General features: G+C 38.2%; 2 protein-coding genes across 4 annotated transcripts in view; both read left to right on the top strand.

Annotated features, from left to right (window-relative positions):
- Window positions 1-105: 105 nt before the first annotated feature.
- dbf4 (DBF4 zinc finger) lies at window positions 106-8225 on the top strand. 2 transcript variants are annotated; one of them, XM_060861217.1, is made up of 13 exons: window positions 106-444; window positions 539-638; window positions 1829-1998; window positions 3017-3205; window positions 4778-4828; window positions 4984-5053; window positions 5202-5278; window positions 5569-5614; window positions 5803-5848; window positions 5967-6089; window positions 6551-6671; window positions 6782-6897; window positions 7208-8225. In XM_060861217.1, exons 2-13 carry the CDS (start codon window positions 593-595, stop codon window positions 8034-8036), a joined length of 1884 nt encoding a protein of 627 aa, XP_060717200.1. In that variant the 5' UTR covers window positions 106-444; window positions 539-592; the 3' UTR covers window positions 8037-8225. The 2 variants fall into 2 exon arrangements, with proteins under 2 accessions (XP_060717200.1, XP_060717199.1); XM_060861216.1 differs by having other exon boundaries at window positions 108-444; window positions 5967-6095; window positions 7208-8218.
- Window positions 8226-13793: 5568 nt separating this feature from the next.
- Window positions 13794-20526, top strand: part of adam22 (ADAM metallopeptidase domain 22) — a 67159-nt gene continuing 60426 nt past the window's right edge. For both annotated transcript variants that reach the window (XM_060861422.1, XM_060861421.1), the window contains exons 1-3: window positions 13794-14109; window positions 14419-14564; window positions 19185-19261. In XM_060861422.1, coding sequence (XP_060717405.1) covers window positions 14031-14109; window positions 14419-14564; window positions 19185-19261 — 302 coding nt within the window. In that variant the 5' untranslated portion in view covers window positions 13794-14030. The remainder of the gene's footprint in view (window positions 14110-14418; window positions 14565-19184; window positions 19262-20526) is intronic.

Below are 20526 nucleotides of genomic sequence, written 5' to 3'. Positions count from 1 at the left end.
AAAAAAAAAATGTGGAGTTTAACGATACGATATACGTAAACTACGGATCGGATTACGCTGTCACGTATGTGGGTCGAAAAGTGCGTCTGTGAAATTAAGATTCGCGCAGGAGGAAGTGGATTTTTCATGAGCGGGAAAATTAAATTGTTTTGTTTTGGGTTGGTTTAACAATAACAAAAACAAACACGGTGGAATATTTTGCTCTTATGTTATGCAAACAAACAAATAAAGACGATTAAATAAATAAATATCAGCGCCTGTCTAGGAATTTCGTGAAAGTTTAAGGTAGATTCGGATGGCTAATTTGTTAGCTAGCTTGTTAGCATTGTAGGGTTTGAACTTCCGGTGTAACATTTAAAAAACTCGGGCCGTTTGATTCAGACACCAAACTGACACCTGGATCTCACTGTTACTGTATTTATCAGCTGGAACAGAGCTGATAAAGTAAGTTAAACCTCCTTATTGTTTAAATAACCTCATTGTTTTTTGTTCCAGCGCCTGATTGTATTAATAAATCCTTAATTTTTTTTTTTTACAGAAAGCTAACTTCATGCTAACTAGCTAAGGAACCCTTAGCATCTCCTGAACTGTAATGAAACACCAGAACGTTCCCAAATCTACAAAAACAAAATTTCAAGGTAAGTTCTTTTATATTTTTTATCTTTATCTACCTTATACTATTACTATTTCTTCCCTGTGCCAGAATATTAGATATTGTTAAGAAATGTGTACAATAAGCTTCAGTTCTTGTTCAGTGTTCCCATATGTTAGGTTTAAAATTCTGTAATATTTCTCTTTTTAATGCTGTGTGATGATGATGATGATGATGATTATTTATTTTTATTTATTTATTTTTAATAATAATTGTTTCTCAGATCTCCTATGTTGTTTAACAACACCCAGACAGCCCTGTATAAGTGAGGCAGAAAGTTCATAGAGCTCAGAGTTCATTTAACAGAACATTTTAGTACTCAAGCGATTAAAAATACACCACACACTATTTCAAATTACATCCATGTCTACAGCACCGTCGTATCAAACTGTTTGCATGCTGTTTTGCACACTGTTTTTGCTCTTTGCACCTGCTGTCTCACATTTCAGGCCATTGCTGTTTTGCACAATACTTTACATTCTCATGTAACTGCTGCAATAATACTAATGTGTTCATTCCAGTATTTCTGCTCACGCAATATTGTTTGGACATACAGTATTTACACTGGTGCCCACTGCCTTTTATGTCTCGTGTCGTGCCCCGCACTGCCTTTTCTGTCGCCATTATAATGAGTGATGATTGCAGTACTCCTTTATTTACAGTCTCACCATGTGAAAATGTAGAGCTTTACAGAGAAACACTCTACCTTTTATGCAGAATATTGACTTTAATTTAGAAACACTCCCATTTTGTGTGCAAAGATTTCCATCTATGACCTGAGTAATTCTCAGTGTTGTTCTTCATTTAAGTGTATGATTTAAATGTACTTATTGTCGTATTGTGTCCTTGTGTACCACGTGTTGATTGTGGTTTCCCATTAGCACCCTGTGATCATTTAATGTTGAGTGAGATTGATTTCTGACCTATTGGACTGTCCTGCTCTTAATGATATTAGCAACTCTTTTACTGAGAAAATACATATTTACATCCATCTTTCCAAATGTCTCACCAGGAAAAAGTCCTACGTTTTCTTATTGAATTTTATAAAGCTGCCGTCATTGACACTGTTGAGAAGCTGTACGATTTATTTTGTTGTAAATGTTAAGAGTTTATGGAACGGCCTGTTTTACCTACTATAGTCTTGCCATGAATCTAGCTATTTTATTTTATCCACAGATCCAAACCCGGACAATGGCGAACACCGAATAGCTGCAGCTGTCAAGAAACATCATCCAGTGTGTGAGCCTGTTCTCAAGAAGCCCTTAGCTGGGCGCATCTTTTATTTGGATCTGCCGTGTAATAAACGCAGCCAGGCTTTGGAAACTGATATCAAGAGCCTTGGAGGAGTGAGTGAAACTTAAATAATTTAGTCTCACATTCTCATTACTGTTTTTCATAAATTTGATGTCTGATGGTGAATTTTTCTTTATAGGGGCAATAGGATATGTGTGTATTCTTCACTGTTTCTGGCATTTTTTTATATTGTTTAACCATGCATTAAAGTTGTTTTTGTTACACGTTCAGTCTTTTAAAATTGTAGCATGATGCTGACAATGATTAGCTGTGACTAGAATTTGCTTGAAAGTTGAAGCTTTGGTCTTTATCTGTTTTGAGTAGAGTTTACAAATGATCGGGTGAAAGGGCTGGATTGATCAAAAGATTGATAAATGGATCTGCTTCATCACTCTCTTTATATAGGAATTAACTTAGTGCTAAATTCCACCAGCAACACTGCGAGAAGGTAGTTAAGTCTGGGTAATGTAGGAAACTCTCCAAAAGATTCCATTCATAATGTAATTATTAACTGGATCCTTTTTCCCCCCACAACTGATTATGATAAGATTTATATATTGATCATAAATATTACTAGGCATGTTGTTTTGGGTGAATTCCTTTTTTCTTTTAATGAATGTCTCTCTTCCCCTTTCAAAGCTGATTGATTGATTGGCCTTTGTTGCTGATGAAGTGAGTGAATAATACTTTATGCTCTTACATGGGTAAAAATTGTCCTTTTAAAGCTTTGGGATAGTTGAGATTGGGGCAACTTGAGGCCTATTTGCAACTTAATAGCAGTCCCATTCAGACAACAGTACATGTCTTTGGTTCCTTTTGTCCTCTAGGCAGATTTCACATCTCTTGTTTTTCTTTAGTAAAAGTATAAAGCCACGTTGATTGGGAAAGTTAGTGGATGCATACAGTCGTCTTTGCGTAACTACTTTACTTCCTTATATTTATTCCCTCACTTTTAATCTCGGGCATAAAAAAGCAGCAACCAAACAGATCAATAAATGCAAGAAAACAATGAAGAAAATGTACATTGTTGTATATACTTATTGTTTCTGTTATATGTTCTTGTTCTTTCAGACAGTGGAAAAGTTCTTCAGTAAAGAGATTCGATACTTGGTGTCCAGCAAACCCGAAGCTCGGCATGTACAGCGGCTCGTTCACGACTCCCCGGTGCCGAGTCCAGACTCGGGCCTTAGCTCTCCCCATCCTGGCAGCAGGAGGGAAAGTCACAGCCATCGAGGCAGTTCACAGGGACCTGCTGACACCGTGAGGAGCTTTATTTCTATCCATATATTAGCCCCAAATATACATTTACGCTATATGGCTAAACGTTTGTGGACACATGGTTATCACAGCCTTATGTGGGACTTCCCCAAATTGTATAGGAGGTTTGTTGTTTTTTGTTGGTTGTAGGATTATAATATCACTTCACTGCAAGTAAAGGCATCATGGTTTTATAAGGTGGGAGTGGAAGAACTTGCTGAAGAACTTGTCCTGTGCAGAACGCCTTTTAGGATGAATTGGATTGCCAACTGCATTCCAGGTCTCTTCGCCCTGCCTGACTTTTATATTAATCCTCTTGTGGCTAAATGAGAACAAATCCCTATATCCTCACTCCAGCTTTTAGTTGAACAGCTTCCTTCCCAGAACTGTGGAGCTTGGATCTGGGATGTTTAACAAGCACATATGAAAGTGAGGCTTATTTGTCCACATACCTTAGCCATATTGCCTGCTTGTATTCCTAATAAAGTTTAGGCTGTAATAGTGTATACACACACACACACATGTACACATGTACTCCTGCTCATTTATGCAGTTATCCAACTGGACAATCATCAGGCAGAAGCACAATACAGGTCAAACGCTTCAGTTAATGTTCAAATCAAACCACATGATTATTTTCTGTGACCATAGAGGACACAGTAGCTTGTTGGTGCCAGATTGGCTAATTTAAGCATTTCAAAAACTTCTGATCTGCTGGGATTTTCACATGCAACAATTTCAAGAGTTTACACAGAATCATGCACCTTGTTGACGAGAGAGATCACTGGCGAAGGATCAGACTGGTCTGAGCAGTCAGGAAGACTATGTATATCAAATAATCACTCATTAATACCGCAGTGATCAGAAAAGCATTTCAGCATCATCAAACTCAATATTTTTGTTTTTCCCCCCACACTATTCTTGATAAACTCTATATTTGTCATCTTTGATATAACTCTGTTTGTGTAGTGTTTATTACCACTAATATATGGTATTATTTCTGACCATACATGTTAATAATAAGTATTTATTGCTCTGTTTCGTTTTGTGGAATCAGCTGAATTTGAATTTAATGTTAATACTTCTTTAACTTGCCTGCACTGATGGAAAATCTGTACAATTAAATACTACCAGAATTATTAATTGTACATGAATTCTGCTATGGATATAATAATAATCAGAAAAACCTTCTGTTCTGTTCTTTGATATAATTGATCGCATTGCTTATCATCATGTTGTTATTTTTCTACACTGAAGACTCAAAAAAATAAAATCAAGAAAATTAACTACAGAAACTTGACCCTGTTGACTTAAATTTTAACATTATTTTATAAATAGAATATCAATGTTTGACAAATACATCTCCAAGATGTTCAGTTATATGTATTTAAAAAAAATAATTTAATTGTATATTTGCTTATTAATGCAGGGTCTGAAACATTAGAGCGCCAACAATTTTTATTTTTATTTTTTTATTATTTTTCTTTGTCTTTTAGACAACCATATTCTTCCTAAATACTGGACTTTTTGAAGAGTCCTGTTGTAATTTCACCATCTCATGTTGGTATTTCACAGGTGGTCGTAAGCCGCGGGAAATCCTTAGTGGAGAAAGTCGTTAAGGAGAAAGTGAGTGCTTTCGTTTACTCCGGCAGTTAGTAGCCAATGCCGACTGTGGATTGTTGTTTTAGATTCTCACCTTTTACATTTTGGAAAAGTTGCTCAGTTTACTAAATAATAATGAGTGTTTATTTTATTGTATTTTTTTTTCTCTTTTCTCTTAGGAGCGGTTTCAGCTAAACAGAATTTTGGCCAATGCACTTGAATGGGGTGTAAAAATCCTCTATGTTGATGGTATTAATTTGGTCTGCATTTGACTCTCTTGTAGAATTTTGGAGCAGAAAGTAAAGGCGGATTAGTGTATACATTAGTGTATAACGTTATTTTTACATTTCTATTACAGTTCTTTGTAGCTGATTTGAAATGTTCTCTTTTAAAACAGATGTCATTTCTTATATTGAAAAGAAAAAGAGCACAATTGCCAAAGTCAGAGCAGCAAGTCACCCGGCGAAGAAAGCCGTAAGTGTCCGATATCTTTTCTGACTCGGTAACGTCTTAGAACGATGTAATAAGGAATTAAGTTCTTATCTGTACTCCTGACCGAATCTAGTGATAAAATTAGGAGTTAGTAAATAATCATTTTAATCAGGATTTTTCTCTCGTATTAAAGTACCTCACTGTAAACAACCACTTTTTACTTTTTTTGTTTAAAAACGTTTAGTTTACCCAAATTATTTTCCAAACTGTCATTGGTTTAAAGTTTCTCTTCACATACTTTGTAGATCGGTAATTTTACTCTTCTGTTTTAGGCCAAACTCGAGTCCACAGACCGGACAGCTTGTCAGAAAAACAAATGTGAGTATAATACAAAACGCACCGTCCATACGTGTGCGTCTGGAGTGGGGGGTGGTTAGGGGAGGGGTATAAGGGGAATACAAAATTTACAGACCTTATGTGTAATTTTAACAGCCAGGGTTTTAGTCTGTTTTATTTCCTTTATTTCTATATTTCTTCATGCGTGTGTATGTTTTTCTTTTTTATAGCTGGACGAATCAGTCGCCCCTTCGTTAAAGTTGAGGACTCCAGCAGGTACAAATATGTCTTAAAAACAATTTCTGTTAAATCAGAAAAAAAGAAATATCTTCTACATCAGGGGTCCTGTCTCATGTGTTTTGTTTTTGTTTATTTTATTTTTTTTTTTATTTAGACACTACCGTCCCCTCTACCTCCCCATGGCCAACCTGCCTGTGTGTAATCTCAGATCTACTGCCCCCTGCAGTCCGTTCTTAGAGGAAAACGATAAAGATGACCCTGGGAAAAAGAGTAAAATGTGCGGGTAAGACCTCTGCATTTCACAAAGAAAATAAACATTTGACAGTATGACTGTCGTCATCCTGAATCAAATTTATTTTCAACAAACAACCATTGTTTATGTTGTTAAAGGAAATCACTAACAGGTGAATAAAGCAATATTTTTTTAAAACAATAGATACAGTATCACAATCCGTATTTGCCAGTTTGAAGTGTTGTAACTTTACAAAATGGTCCATCTTCAGGCAGATTAGGCCAAATCTAGGGTTTAGATTATATGGAATACTTTTATATTCTGTTTTTTTGTATATGTGTAATGTTTCATAAAGCCAACCATTTGTAATTCCTATTTAGTGATAGGAGCACTGAATATAGATACTATTATTTTGGAAAAGGTTTTAAAATATGGTGCACATAAATAGACCCATTAGGAAGTGTGCTTTTAACATAAGTGATGTGGATTGGGTTAATTTGCTGCAGGTCTGGAGGAGATCGACGGGAGAAGAGCAGGAAAGACCGACACCGAGGCCACGAGGGCAAGGGCCGAAGGAAAGGGGGCTACTGCGAATGCTGCATAGTCAAATACGACAACCTGAACACTGTGAGAGCCAAACAAGTAGCAGTGCAAATCTAGCAGTGCATATCTCTACATTTTAGCTATAAACAGGCTTTGACTCGTTTGGACTGTTCTATCTTTTCCCTGATCTACAGCACCTGCAAAGTGAGCAGCATCAGGCTTTCTCTAAAAGTGAGGAGTACCTGATAGTGGACCAGGTTTTCTCAGGACTCACCTGTGATTTTGTACACATCAGCCCCCAAGTAAAAAGGTACTTCCACTCAGCACCACCACTATATTTTATAGACAACCGCAAGAAAAGCAAGCAGTGTCTCACAGAAGTCCCAGCATTACACAGCATATTGGCTTCAATGGTCGTGACACCTGTTACCGTAGTTTAGTAACAATTTTGTCCTGTTAGTGTAGCTGTAATCCCCAGTGTATTTTAGTTTAACTTTTTGTCCTAACGTATTACGAAACACATTTCAGGAGGAATTCCTCAAATTTTAAACAGCATGTATTTTCGTAAATACGATTTACACTGTAATGTACTTAAGCTGTTTATAATGTTTCTGCTGCAGGGCGAAGTGTAGTGTCACCTCCCCGCTCGTCGTCCCTGGACCAACTGTAAGGAAGGTTGATGAAGTGGAGGCTGTGAGCGACGAGACCCCGCTCTGGGGTTCTCACATCATGGATCGATCAATCCGCAAGCGCTCCAGAGAGCTCTCCCAAAGTCCTAAAGGAGAACTGACAGGACAATACGACACTTTTCAGAAATCCGAGTCGAAGCGTAGATCATTTGAGTGGGAATCCAGTTCTAATGCTGCTTTACAGAAGGCTTTGCATGCGCCGTTGTGTAAAACCAGACAAGACTGTCTTTCTGAGTGTCTGGAGACGACTAGGACGTCATTACATACTCGTTTAGAAAGGACTTCACAAAGCACACGGCATGTCCGACTTTCAGATCCTGCAGGTTTTAGGACGACCCCAAATTCATTAGGTGCAGGGACCAGTCACGCGCTGTCCGAGCCATCTACAGTGTCAAAATTTCAGACTGCACCAAAGTTACTTTTAGATATTACAGATTGTACAACCGAGAGACCTTTCTGTAAATCAGACAAAGCACCTGACGTTATTCATTGTGAATTTATCACAGAGGAAATGTCGTCTTCCAGCAGACACACTCCATCTGGAGTCTTGCAAAGAAAAGTGCGGATGTTGAGGCGGAGGCGAACTGCACCATCAGAGCCCCTGTGTGACTTTCATTGTAAACCTGTAGAATCCCAGACACTTGGGTGTCTCAGAAACATTCCCGACTCTAGGAGACTGTCAGCGTCTGCTCTGGACTTATGGCAGCTTTTTCGTTCTAGTGACGAAAAGGAGGAGGATTTTAAGGGTTTCTACAATTAATGGAAAAAGGACGTTAAATATGAAATGGCCGCTGGCAAATCTTTTGTGTGTGTGTGTGTGTGTGTGTGTGTAGCAAATGAGCAAATATTTTCTGTACATCTCTCTGAGAGATTCATAATTTTGTTCATAATTAAAAATGAACTGTCGAAGTGGTTTGTGATACATTTTATATATTTAATAACAAAAAATCACAAGTTATATAATGCTACAAAATACAAACTCTTGTTAAAAAAAAAAAAAAGAAAGTGTGTACATGTGTGTATATGAGAGAGAAAATTATAGTCTTCAGCATGAAATAAAACTGCATAGGAAACTAAAATGTATTGCCTTACAAATGAACTTAAATAGTTGATTTCACAGGTTTCACTCAAACTGTTTTCAGACACTGACATTTTTACACCTTTCTGAATTATTACTAATTCTGTTCATATAAAGAAATGCAATTTTCCGTTTGTGGACACAAATCGTGACGACGTTTAAATGAAATGCGAAATAATGTATTATTACTTTTGCATTTTTGTGTAAATGAACACACGGTGTCTGGCGCGTTTCGACTGCAAAACCAAAGTTCGTTTCCGATTACGTTCCCCATGTCTTCTGAGATATGACCCGTGCTGAATAGAGGATGCCGCTTCCTCTTCGCCATCGAAATACAAAACCGCCCAACATTCATTGACAGGTTTCTGTAAAAGGCATCACAAATGCAAATCCAGAGGGCATTGTGATTCTGTTTGAATTTTAATAGGCAACAAACACGGAACATCAAAGAAGGTTATTGCTTTTCCATATGACTTTTTTCTTTTTCTGATATTTGGCAACAGAATGAAAACTTTATTATGATGAACCAAACTGTTTGTGTATGACCTTAGCATGGGTACATGAGTCATGAAAATAATACACTTTGGCTTAAAATTTCTTTAGAATTTGTCCTAAAATCATTGAAGTGATATTTGAATAATACCGAATTTTATCATGTTGGCCATTTTTGGCATCGTCCATTTTGTATATCGTGTTTTTAAAAAAGGCATTAGGGTATCGTTCTGAAACTCTTAAGTGTCATTGTCTCGTTATGTCTCTAGTTTTAGTGCTTGCCCACTTTCTGTATTATTAAATATGTGTGTATTAAGAACTCTTCCTTCTAAATCAGGTCCTGGTCGAATTTTTCACACACTTATGTTCAGGTATAGGATCAGCTTATTTCTCACCGCCAATGACAATATTCTGAATCAGTGTTTCCTGAGTACTAACTGTACTGTACTGCATTTCCTTGTCTAACACACCTGATTCAGCTCACAAGGGGCTGACTCGGGGGAAACTCCTGTCAGCTCACTACTCTTAAAAAGTGCAGTTTAGGCTTCTGGAAAGCTTCCTGTCCACAATAAATTTAGCTGTCCCACACAGTTTGCCTCAAAACTACACATTTGATGTTAAGTTGTTTACCAGCATTATAAACATTCTCATTTAATCATTTTTATGATCAATCATCAGAGATTCAGTCACCCAAGGACAAAACACAGACGTGTCTTTCCTGTGACTCGTGTATCCTGTGAAGTCGTAAATAGAAAGTTGAAATAAAATTCATTGGGTTGCGAAGGAGCATTTTGATGAAAGGAGTAGCAGACCCATCTGCTGTCTCTAAGGAAAATTGCAATTGCAGTGAAAACAATGACAAGCTTTATCTCTTCCTCTGTATGAAGGTTTGACCTGAAGTTTAGCACGTTCGCCTCACACCTCCAGGGTTAGGGGTTCGATTCCCGCCTCCGCCTTGTGTGTGTGGAGTTTGCATGTTCTCCCCGTGCCTTGGGGGTTTCCTCCGGGTACTCCGGTTTCCTCCCCCGGTCCAAAGACATGCATGGTAGGTTGATTGGCATCTCTGGAAAATTGTCCCTAGTGTGTGTGATTGCGTGAGTGAATGAGTGTGTGTGTGTACCCTGCAATGGGTTGGCACTCCGTCCAGGGTGTATCCTGCCTTGATGCCCGATGACACCTGAGATAGGCACAGGCTCCCCGTGACCCGAGGTAGTTCGGATAAGCGGTAGAAAATGAGTGAGTGAGTGAGTGAGGACTGTCAGAGCTGTTGTTATAGAAATTTAATCAACACTTTCACTGCATTCTGCACATAACATCGAATATTTTTCCCTCGTGTATCTGTTTTGCTTCATAAACCCACGTTGTGTGACCGTGCCATTAGGATGACACTGTTTAGGGAGAATTCTAGTGATATTTGGATCTACTGTGTAAAGTTCACTCGGCTCAGAGTTTAGGAAGGTCTAGAGCACAGATAATTTCCGGTCAAACATAAACAGAATAAAAGAAATAAAGAAATGACTTGAATCATACATTAAAAATGATGGTGATTAACATTGTATGATTATAACATTCATTTTTACGAACATTGCAGTAAAGAATGTAAAAAGATAGAGAACTGACCACGTAAACTCTTCCTCCCAGCAGAAAAGCTGAATCTGTGTAGTGAATTTTAACTTTTAATCTTTTATTTCTCTCTGTTTTTACTGTTAATATTTCTATTGATTGCTGGAAAGCGATTTGTTGTTATAAAATGGTTTAAAGCTCAGTACGGCACAACTTGAAGATGAATAAGGAATGTAGTAGGAGTAGTAGTAGCAACTGGATGAGCACACAAAATAATGCACCGTCACACTCCTCTATAACATCAGACCCGAATCAGGTTTGTATAATATCTCACTTGCTTGACCTTGATCTTATTTATTGTCCTTGAACTTCAGTGTTATAAATCACTCTTAAATAGGTTGCATATTTAAAATGAAAACCACGAGTCATTTTTATGGCTGTCACTACATTTCGTCTTTGGATCAGATGACCTTGCATGTGATACGACTTTTTATTTGCATTTTTTAAATTCCTGTAAAAAGCAGTTATTTTTTAGATGCAAAATGTTAGTTGAATTAATGGAATGTTTTGAAGGTTTCGATTATTTTGTAGTTTTAGAAGTAGGAAGGAAACCGGAGTACCCAGAGGAAACCCCCGAGGCACGGGGAGAACATGCAAACTCCACACACACAAGGCGGAGGCGGGAATCGAACCCTGACCCTGGAGGTGTGAGGCGAACGTGCTAACCACTAAGCCACCGTGCCCTCATTTTAGAAGTTTATATTACTAATTCACTGTCACAAGTGATTTATGCTGGACAGGGTCACAGTGGATCCTGAGCTTATTCAGGAAGCAGTCATCTACTAGCACGTTTTTGGGAAGTGAAGTGTGTGGGAACCTATACAGGTGTCAGATGGGCTGTTTTGAATATTTCAGAATGTGCTGATCTCCTGGGATTTTCACACACTCAACAGTCTCTAGAGTTTTTACAGAAAAAAGAATCCACAGAGCATACAGGCAGAAAATGTGTTGAGAGAGGTAAGTGAAGAATAGTAACTCAAATATGCTTTGGTGAGAAGAAAAGCCTCTCAGAATGCACAACACATCAAATGATGAGGCTGATGGCCTAAAGCAGTTGGAGCCAAAAGAAATAGGAATCTGAAGCGTCAATGGGGACAGGCTCACAGAAACAAAATCAACTATATAAAACAATTATATAATAATAATAATAATAATAATAATAATAACAATAATAACAATAATAATAATAATAATAAGAAGAAGAAGAAGAAGAAGAAGAAGAAATAATAAAAATAATAATAATAATAAAAACAATAATAACAACAACCATAATAATAATAATAAAATAACAATAATAATAATGAAAACAATAATAATAACAAAAATAACAATAATAACAATGAAAATTATTATTATTATTATTTGCCCTGCGATGGGTTGGCACGCCGTCCAGGGTGTATCCTGCCTTGATGCCCGATGACGCCTGAGATAGGCACAGGCTCCCCGTGACCCAAGGTAGTTCGGATAAGCGGTAGAAGATGAGTGAGTGAGTGAGTATTATTATTATTATTATTATTATTATTATTATTATTATTAGAATTATTAGAATTATTAGTAGTAGTAAGATATAATACATATAAATCTATGTACAAGTATAATACAGAATATTACTAACGTTTTAGCTGTTTATTCTTTATTATATGTTCATGTGTCAAAGGTTTGTCCACATTATTTCAACCTGAGTTGGCAAAATGATGAAGAACATCATCCATTATATACAGTACATGACAATTAGGTTGTATATTTACAGCAGATCTGATTGTTTATTGTAGCAATATAAGTGGCTTTGCAGTAGTTCTATAACTCCGAGGAAGTCTGAATGACTCAGTAAACAGTTGAGGTCACAGCTGGGTGCAAATTCAATTCAATTCAATTCAAATTTATTTGTATAGCACTGAATATTTTACAATTGACATTGTCTCAATGCAGCTTCACAGAACATAAACACAGAACAAAAGGTTATTATAAAGAATAATATAAAGATTAATAGAATATAAAAATTCAAGATTAATATTAGATATATGTAAATGTGTTTGTATTTATGCCCAATGAGCAAGTATGAGGTGACTCGGGTGACTGTGGGGAGGAAAAACTCCCCTAGATGGAAGAGGAAGAAACCAGACTCAAAGGGGAACCTCATCCTCATTTGGGTGACACTGGAGGGTGTGATTATAGACACTGGAGAGTGTGATTATAGACACTGGGGAGTGTGATTATAGACACTGGAGGGTGTGATTATAGACACGAGGGTGTTATTATAGACACTGAAGGGTGTTATTATAGACAGGAGGGTGTGATTATAGACACTAAAGGGTGTGATTATACACAGGAGGGTGTTATTATAGACACTAAAGGGTGTGATTATAGACACTAAAGGGTGTGATTATAGACACCGGAGGGTGTGATTATAGACACTGGAGGTGTGATTATAGACACTGGAGGTGTGATTATAGACACTGGATGGTGTGATTATAGACAATAAAGGGTGTGATTATAGACACTGGAGGGTGTTATTATAGACACTGGATTGTGTGATTATAGACACTGGAGGGTGTGATTATAGACACTGGATGGTGTGATTATAGACACTGGATGGTGTGATTATAGACACTAAAGGGAGTGATTATACACAGGAGGGTGTGATTATAGACACAGGAGGGTGTGATTATAGACACTAAAGGGTGTGATTATAGACACCGGAGGGTGTGATTATAGACACCGGAGGGTGTGATTATAGACACTAAAGGGTGTGATTATAGACACTGGAGGGTGTGATTATAGACACTAAAGGGTGTGATTATACACAGGAGGGTGTTATTATAGACACTAAAGGGTGTGATTATAGACACTAAAGGGTGTGATTATAGACACCGGAGGGTGTGATTATAGACACCGAAGGGTGTGATTATAGACACTGGAGGGTGTGATTATAGACACTGGAGGGTGTTATTATAGACACAGAGATCACATTATAGAGATTCTTGTCCTTAAAGACCACATGGATCCACATGGAGTTGGTTTCTCCAAAATGCTTTATTCCACAAAGCATCGTTATATAATGGTCGTGCTGGTGGCGTCCCGGTCGGTCACGTGGTCTGCTTTGCGCACACGGTAGAGGCAGGTGGCACTGACTCTACACTGACTCTGCACTACACTACACTACCCGTCATCCCGTGCTCTGTATATTCACCTCATTTCTATTCATACGGCATTTCTGCAGTGAGGCGGCTCGGTAACAGCCTACTGACGTCTCAGGAGGAGGTGGTTCCTGTGAAGGAAGCTGAAATTCGCCTCGACTCGTCTCCGTCCAGCTACAGCGCGCGATGCGGAGGCTGCGCCTGCGTCGCTAATGGCAACCAGCGCGAGAGAGCGCGTCGGCCAGACGAACGGAGCGCGCGGGGGGACGCGTGTGAGCCGCCATTGTCTTTAAACAAACGGAAGGATACACGGTTAAAATAAACAGGGGAAAAAAGGAGAAAAAAAACAAAACAAAAACAAAAAAAAAAAAAGCCGAGCAGGGGTGGGTTTCGGTTGCGGTTGTTTGCTCCGGTGGATTTGGACATGATGGCTTCGAGACTAGGGCTTTGGCTGGTGTGTGTGTGCGGAGCGCTGCGTATTAGCGCACGACATTCCACCAATGGTAACGTGATTTTCTATTTATTTCCTTCTTTCTTTCAGGCCTCAGGTTGTTTATCTAGACTGTAGAAATACGTGCATCTTTATTTTTTAAGCCCAGTCACCTTTATTTTGTTGTTGCGTTTTTTTCTGGTACCAGGAGGGTCTGCACGGATGTAAACAGTCATGGCAGACAGAATAAATATCCATCCTTTAACCCTTAATAAACTGCATTCAGAACCTGGCTTTATTGCAATATAAATTGTAATATAAATATATGCACTTATGCATATGGACACAGGGCGTTGTGGTCATTTTTATACGCTTATTCTAGGAGGCGTCTTGGATAAAACGAAGGCCTTGCGTGATGAGAGCAGGTTCCTGGGGAAAGAGAGTACGGTACCGGTCCGGTTGGTTTATCGCGCGGATCAAAGACAGACCGCGCATGACGTCCTGAGTACACGAGTGCGCACAGACCAGGTGAGCTTCCGTCACTAGACATCATTCTCAAGTATTGTTTATGTTTTGCTTCTCAATTGACCTGACGGTTTTCGCTTTGGTTTGGATGCTTGGCATGTTTGATTCGGGTCGATACGGTCTACATTTCTGATGAGAAATTGATAAGGTGTTCATCGTGCACCTGAGACCAAACAAAGGATGCGCATGCGCCCGTATATTAATGCAATATACAATGCAATGATTCTGTTGATGAATGAGCGTAGAGTAGTAAATCACTGCCAAGTAAACCATTAAAACAAGTAAAGGACATGCTGTAGAAGGAAAACAATCAACAAACACCTCAGTTAGTGATGAAGAAGAGTTGTGCTTCCCAACATGGAGTGGGCTATTTATTTATTTATTTATTTTTACCACATTATGAAATCTTCTTCCAACGCAGAGAATTGTCAACTATGGCATTTTTAACAAAATGGACTTTTTAACTGTTCAAGGTTACCTTTAATTTTGTAGAACATCCATGAGATGAATAAGTATTTATTATCGCCAGTATTATAGCAGCTATAAACAGACATTCCATCACCGCGACATCTCTTTATTCCCCCTTCCTTGACACTCTCCATTGCACAAAATCCGTGCACATTTACGTGGTAGAAAACAAACCATTACAAAGCTCTGACACTGGAGATTCCTTCCATGAATGTTAAATATATGTGTTCTAACATAAAGCGTCACCATATCAACGCTATTCCTTGTTAAATTTCAACCCTTAGGTTATGTGAAGCCTTCACCATCCACCTCCGTGTGAATGAGCTGTTACTATAGAAACCTATCATTTGAAAATGATACTGAAATCATACTGAAAATGAATCAACACCTTCGGACTGATCAGATTTGAGAAATCAACAGCGCACTGCTATAAAGCAGAATAATAAAACTGTTACCTAAAACACATTCAGAGTGGTCTAGAATGTTTTTATTCCCATTTACGAGACCAGTTTTTTCACTCAGTAAGAATGTTACAAGCTTTATATCATTTGTAGACCGATTTTGACTTTTAAATATATATAATTTTTAATTAGGCCTTGTATAATTAAATATTCGAGAACCGAAATGTTCATTTCTCAGAGAAGATGCTATTAGAAGGATTTTAGTGAAGTTGTTTATTGATTATTAATTTATTTATTAATAATTTATTGTTAATTCAGGAAAATAGTTTTTTTTTGTCTTGTTTTGTTATTATACATTTTTAGTATACAATCTAACATAAATCCAACAATTGTCAACATTTCCTCTTTTTTCTTCAATGTAGGCTGTGTGAATTTTTCATTCTGAATACTGATACTGAAGAAAAAATGGTTGTGATATCATGTGATCTGTGAGGGAACTTAATGGCATCATAATGGTTGATTAAATAGAAAACATATCAGGAAATATGGGATATAAAGCATTGTTATACAGTGTGGATGGAGCTTAAAACCAACATGAAGACAACAGAGAATGAAATAAACTACAGATTAAGATAAGATGTTTCAGATTTATCCAAAAATGTCTGCAGCGTCTTGCTTTCGAAAAACAAAACAGTAAATATCAGACAGGTATTAATTCTCTTAAAGGTGTTAATATTCCAGAACAGCGCCTCTGTACTTACGCCAAATAATCTGGTGGCTTTGTTTGAAAATCCCCCACTTCTGTCGTCTCAAGGTTACTGAGCATGTCATTAGTGTGTGGATGAACTGATACCAAAAGCAGTGAGATAAGTGGATTAGCTGTTTTAATCCTTGCGTTCCCCTTTCACTAGGAGCGTATTTGGGGCGTTTGTGTCATCGCAATTCTTAGCCTAGGGCCATCTTTACCTCTCTGATTTATTTATTTATAAGCTTTCTATTGCATGTGCATGCGCTAATGTCAGGATGGGGTTGGCTCGGCTTTAGAGCTGATTCATCTCGCTAATGCGCTGTATCTGTTACGATGTGGTTTCTGATGGGGGATAACCAAATTGTCTTGGTTATTTTCCAGCTCTACACTTCAGCTGTTTATTCAGTGATTGAGTAAATAGGAATCAATGGCAGACCCAGACAGTCTTTGCAGCACTTTAGGAATGTATTGTGGCATTGGTATTAGTGCTTTATACAGATATTAGTGTTGAGAATCAAAAAACAGCTCAGTTTCAAATATGTGTTGTGTTTTAGTTCAGGGATTTGGACTCTGATGATGAACGAAAGGTTGGGAGTTTGTATCCCAGGACTGCCAGAGGTTATACATGTTCATGCCATGTAAGCAGCACTGTGTACGTGATTTACTGTGCACCGTTTTAACACGTCTGGAGGATTAAAATCGATGACCAATAGAGATAAAGGCAGAGCCCAAACAGCCATGTAAAAAAATATTAGCCTTTTCACATTTAACATTTATTCTAGGAGCGGTTATCAGTTAGCTTTGTTACACGGACTTTCGACATTTTTGAGATTCTTGTCATGAGCATTGATTCAGAACTCAACTTATGCTAAGTATTTACTATGCAGTAGTCTAGAAGCTAACTATTGTTAGCGAATTGAAGTACTGCCTCTATGCTGTGGTTGATGTTCATGTTTGAGTCATGGATGCGTAGCCTTAATTTATCATTTCACCAAAAATAAACAATACATGAGGCAGCCATTTTGAATGTGCATCCATGTAGCTAAACACTTGATTGAGGCTTCTCTTATTTGTAAGTCACTGGTTTTATTCATGTAGCTAATTTAAAAACAAAATGAAGAAGTAAACTTCCACTCATTTACCATGGCTAATTATACATCGCTAACATCGGGCCACTTTTATCAAAGTGGATACAAAATTTGGCATTTGTATCTATCTATCTATCTATCTATCTATCTATCTATCTATCTATCTATCTATCTATCTATCTAATAATATAAGGATCTGCAAGCATTTTTGGATAAACAAGAAAAAAATCTAGCCTGAAGTAATGATTAGCCTGTGCTATGACTAATCACCAACTGGCTCAGCATTTGCCACCTCATGCTGCGCACAGTTAGCGAGACATTCATTGCAAATGATTTTTTTTTGCACTGCTACTAGCTGTTTATCAGAGAAAACTGTGGCCATGATATACAAAGTTCTCTTTTGTACCATCAAACATTGCCTCTGTCTGTAATCTGACTCAAACAAAACAGCCCGTATTAGTGTTTTAAAAAGCCACAGCGGAGTATAACGGCACAGTGATTCAGCAGATAGAGCCTTAGTTTGCACTAAGACATTAGTCATGCTTCTAACCATCTCGAACGCCCTTAAATCTCACATCTTATCATGCAGAATTTTCTGTTTTTAGGCTGGCCTGCAGCTCGAAGCAGATCTGTCTCAAAAGCAAATGAGGTGTTTTATTTATAGAGATTGATCGATGCAAGATCGGGGTCTGATAGCTTTCTGTATTTAGCATCTCTTTAATTGGGGCATCAACAAAAGTGGACTGGAGCGAATTTAGTGAAGATAGAGCACATTTCCAAAGCGACGTGGGCAAAGCTGAGCAATTGTAGTTGTGAATGGAAAAAAAAAGCCAACATACTGAACGGGGAACCTGTACTGGAAACTCCGGTCTCCACTTACACGGTTCCTCCTCTCTCTAAACACTTTGGATCATTTGAATGAGATTTATGTGTGTAAGGTGATGCAGTCTGATGCGCATGGGTTGATTTTTGTGTGGAGGCTGCACTTCTCTTTACTCAGCTCTGAGACAATAGACAGATTCGGGGCGTGTCTTCTAGGCACGTGGGCAGAAGCGTGTTCAAGGGGGAAGGGGTTCAGTCACGGGTCGGTCATGGGTGAAGTTTTGAGGTTTCTCCTGTCCCCTTTTACCTCCAGCCGTGGCAGTTCCTCTGGGAGATGTTAGATTAGGGTTGGGACTCCAATCTATGCACACACTTCGATTGCTCCCTCCTTACACACACACACACACACACACAGAATGCCACAAGAACAATGTGCTGTGAGCCAAATGCTTCGTCTCTTTCCCTGAGGGGGCTGTTATAAAGCCTCAGCCATATGGGGCCACACGGGTGCTGAATTAACTAGTGGCACGATCACAATGCCACCAGTCCCTATGTTCACAGCAGAGCTGCAATGACTTCAAACCAATTAGACCACAAAACCCCCTGAACCCCCTGTCCATCCTGAAGATTTTCCTGTGGCAGAAAATTTTCCTGCAACTACAAAGCACTGCCACTGGAGACTCCTTCCTTACATAAAAGTTTTTCAACAGAATCCTTCACCATATGAATGATTCTTATTATACATTCATCTTTAAATAACCAAATAGATTATTTTCACATCTGCCTATTACTGGAACATCTGCCATTAGTCCATGTGTGTATAAGCCGTTAATTAATAATTTATCATTATAAGGTAATATATACTAATGTGTGTTAAAGTCAAAACTACTTCTGAACATCTCAGATTGAATTCATCTTGCAATTGAAATATTTAGATGATTATAATCAGATTATTTTTATTTTAATTTTCGATTGTTTATTTATTTATTTATTTGATATTTTACATCATATGCATTATCGGTTTAATTTATTTATATACATACGTCGATCTTAAACCCCAAGCCTATCCTTTTACATCTGCTCTGTCTTTTTACAGAAGAACCATTTGGCCCAAGCCACTTTCCAGGTCAGAGCCTTCGACCGGACTTTCATCCTAGACGTGGAACTGAATCAGTGAGTACCTCCATCTCTCACACTACATCTTATGTCTCCGCTGCTTGAAATGTAATTGCTCAATATGCATGCTATGACAAGCTTAAAATGCTGATGTTACATAGATATAACGTCAGTGTGCTCTCTTTAATGATTAAGAGGGCAGGTGAAAACGCATCGGACAATATGAATAATGTGAGCAGAACAGTTTTAGAGCAATGGAAAGAGCAGGAGCGTTTTAGAGCTGCTGATGGACTGCTGGATCATAATGGCTGGAGATTTATGCTGAAACCTCAGGAGAGGATCCTTGCCTTGAGTCCTATCGATCACTGCATCCGGCTGATGGGAAATCATCTCTCTCTCTCTCTCTCTCTCTCTCTCTTTCTCTCTCTGTCTTGCCCTCTCTATTTGCCGACAGCGAGTCTACAGACTGTAAGACTGTAAGCACCTGCATATTTATGAAGGAAAGAACATGGGAGTGATGACCCCAGTTCCAGGCCTTCCTGTGTTACACACCCAGCAGAACTTAAACCCTAACCCTAACCCTGTCTTTCTGCTGTGAGAAAGCATACGCTTCTTTTCACCTCTCACCCTTAACCTTGACCGTTAGTATTTTTTCACACAAGTTGGTTCGATGCAATTGTTTACACATGTGCAATCACGAGACCGTGTTCCAATGACAGAAAAAACTCAATCTCTGCTGTTTTGGAATGATTGCTGACTGCAATCCTACAGTAAACTTGTCTTTCTTGTGTATTCATTACACACGAATCACTTTCGCTATGCTGTTTGCTTTTTGGCATATTTCCTACTAATAGGCTATGATTTCAGCTCTGGATATAGGAGTGTGGTTGCAAAACATCCCTGGAAAGCGTCCATATTCTTAGAAATGTCATTTGGTCTGGCTGATGATGTCTGTGGAGCTTCACATAGACAGACACTTTCCATCTCTCATCTGACAGCATTAAACCTCCTGGTCAGAGCTTTCATTTAAACCTCAATTCACACAGGAGTAAAGTCAGATCATTTAAATCTACATGAAGCTTTATTTTAGACAGTGATTTACCATTAGTCCACTTTAAAAGGCCATTTCATTTCATGTCTAGACTGACCTGAAATTGACCCTAGTTAATCGCAGTGCTTGCAATGCCTCATAGAAGATATCGCTCACAATTCTTCCTTATTTTCGTCTTCTTCTTCTTCTTCTTCTTCTTCTTCTTCTTCTTCTTTTTGTCCGTTTCAGAAAGAATTATTATTTTTTTTAAACTTATCATTTGTAAAATGTC

Source organism: Tachysurus vachellii, chromosome 25 (assembly GCF_030014155.1).
Source record: "Tachysurus vachellii isolate PV-2020 chromosome 25, HZAU_Pvac_v1, whole genome shotgun sequence".
NCBI lineage: Eukaryota > Metazoa > Chordata > Actinopteri > Siluriformes > Bagridae > Tachysurus > Tachysurus vachellii.
Note: the sequence above shows the minus strand (reverse complement) of the source record. Positions and strands in the feature narration are given on the sequence as shown.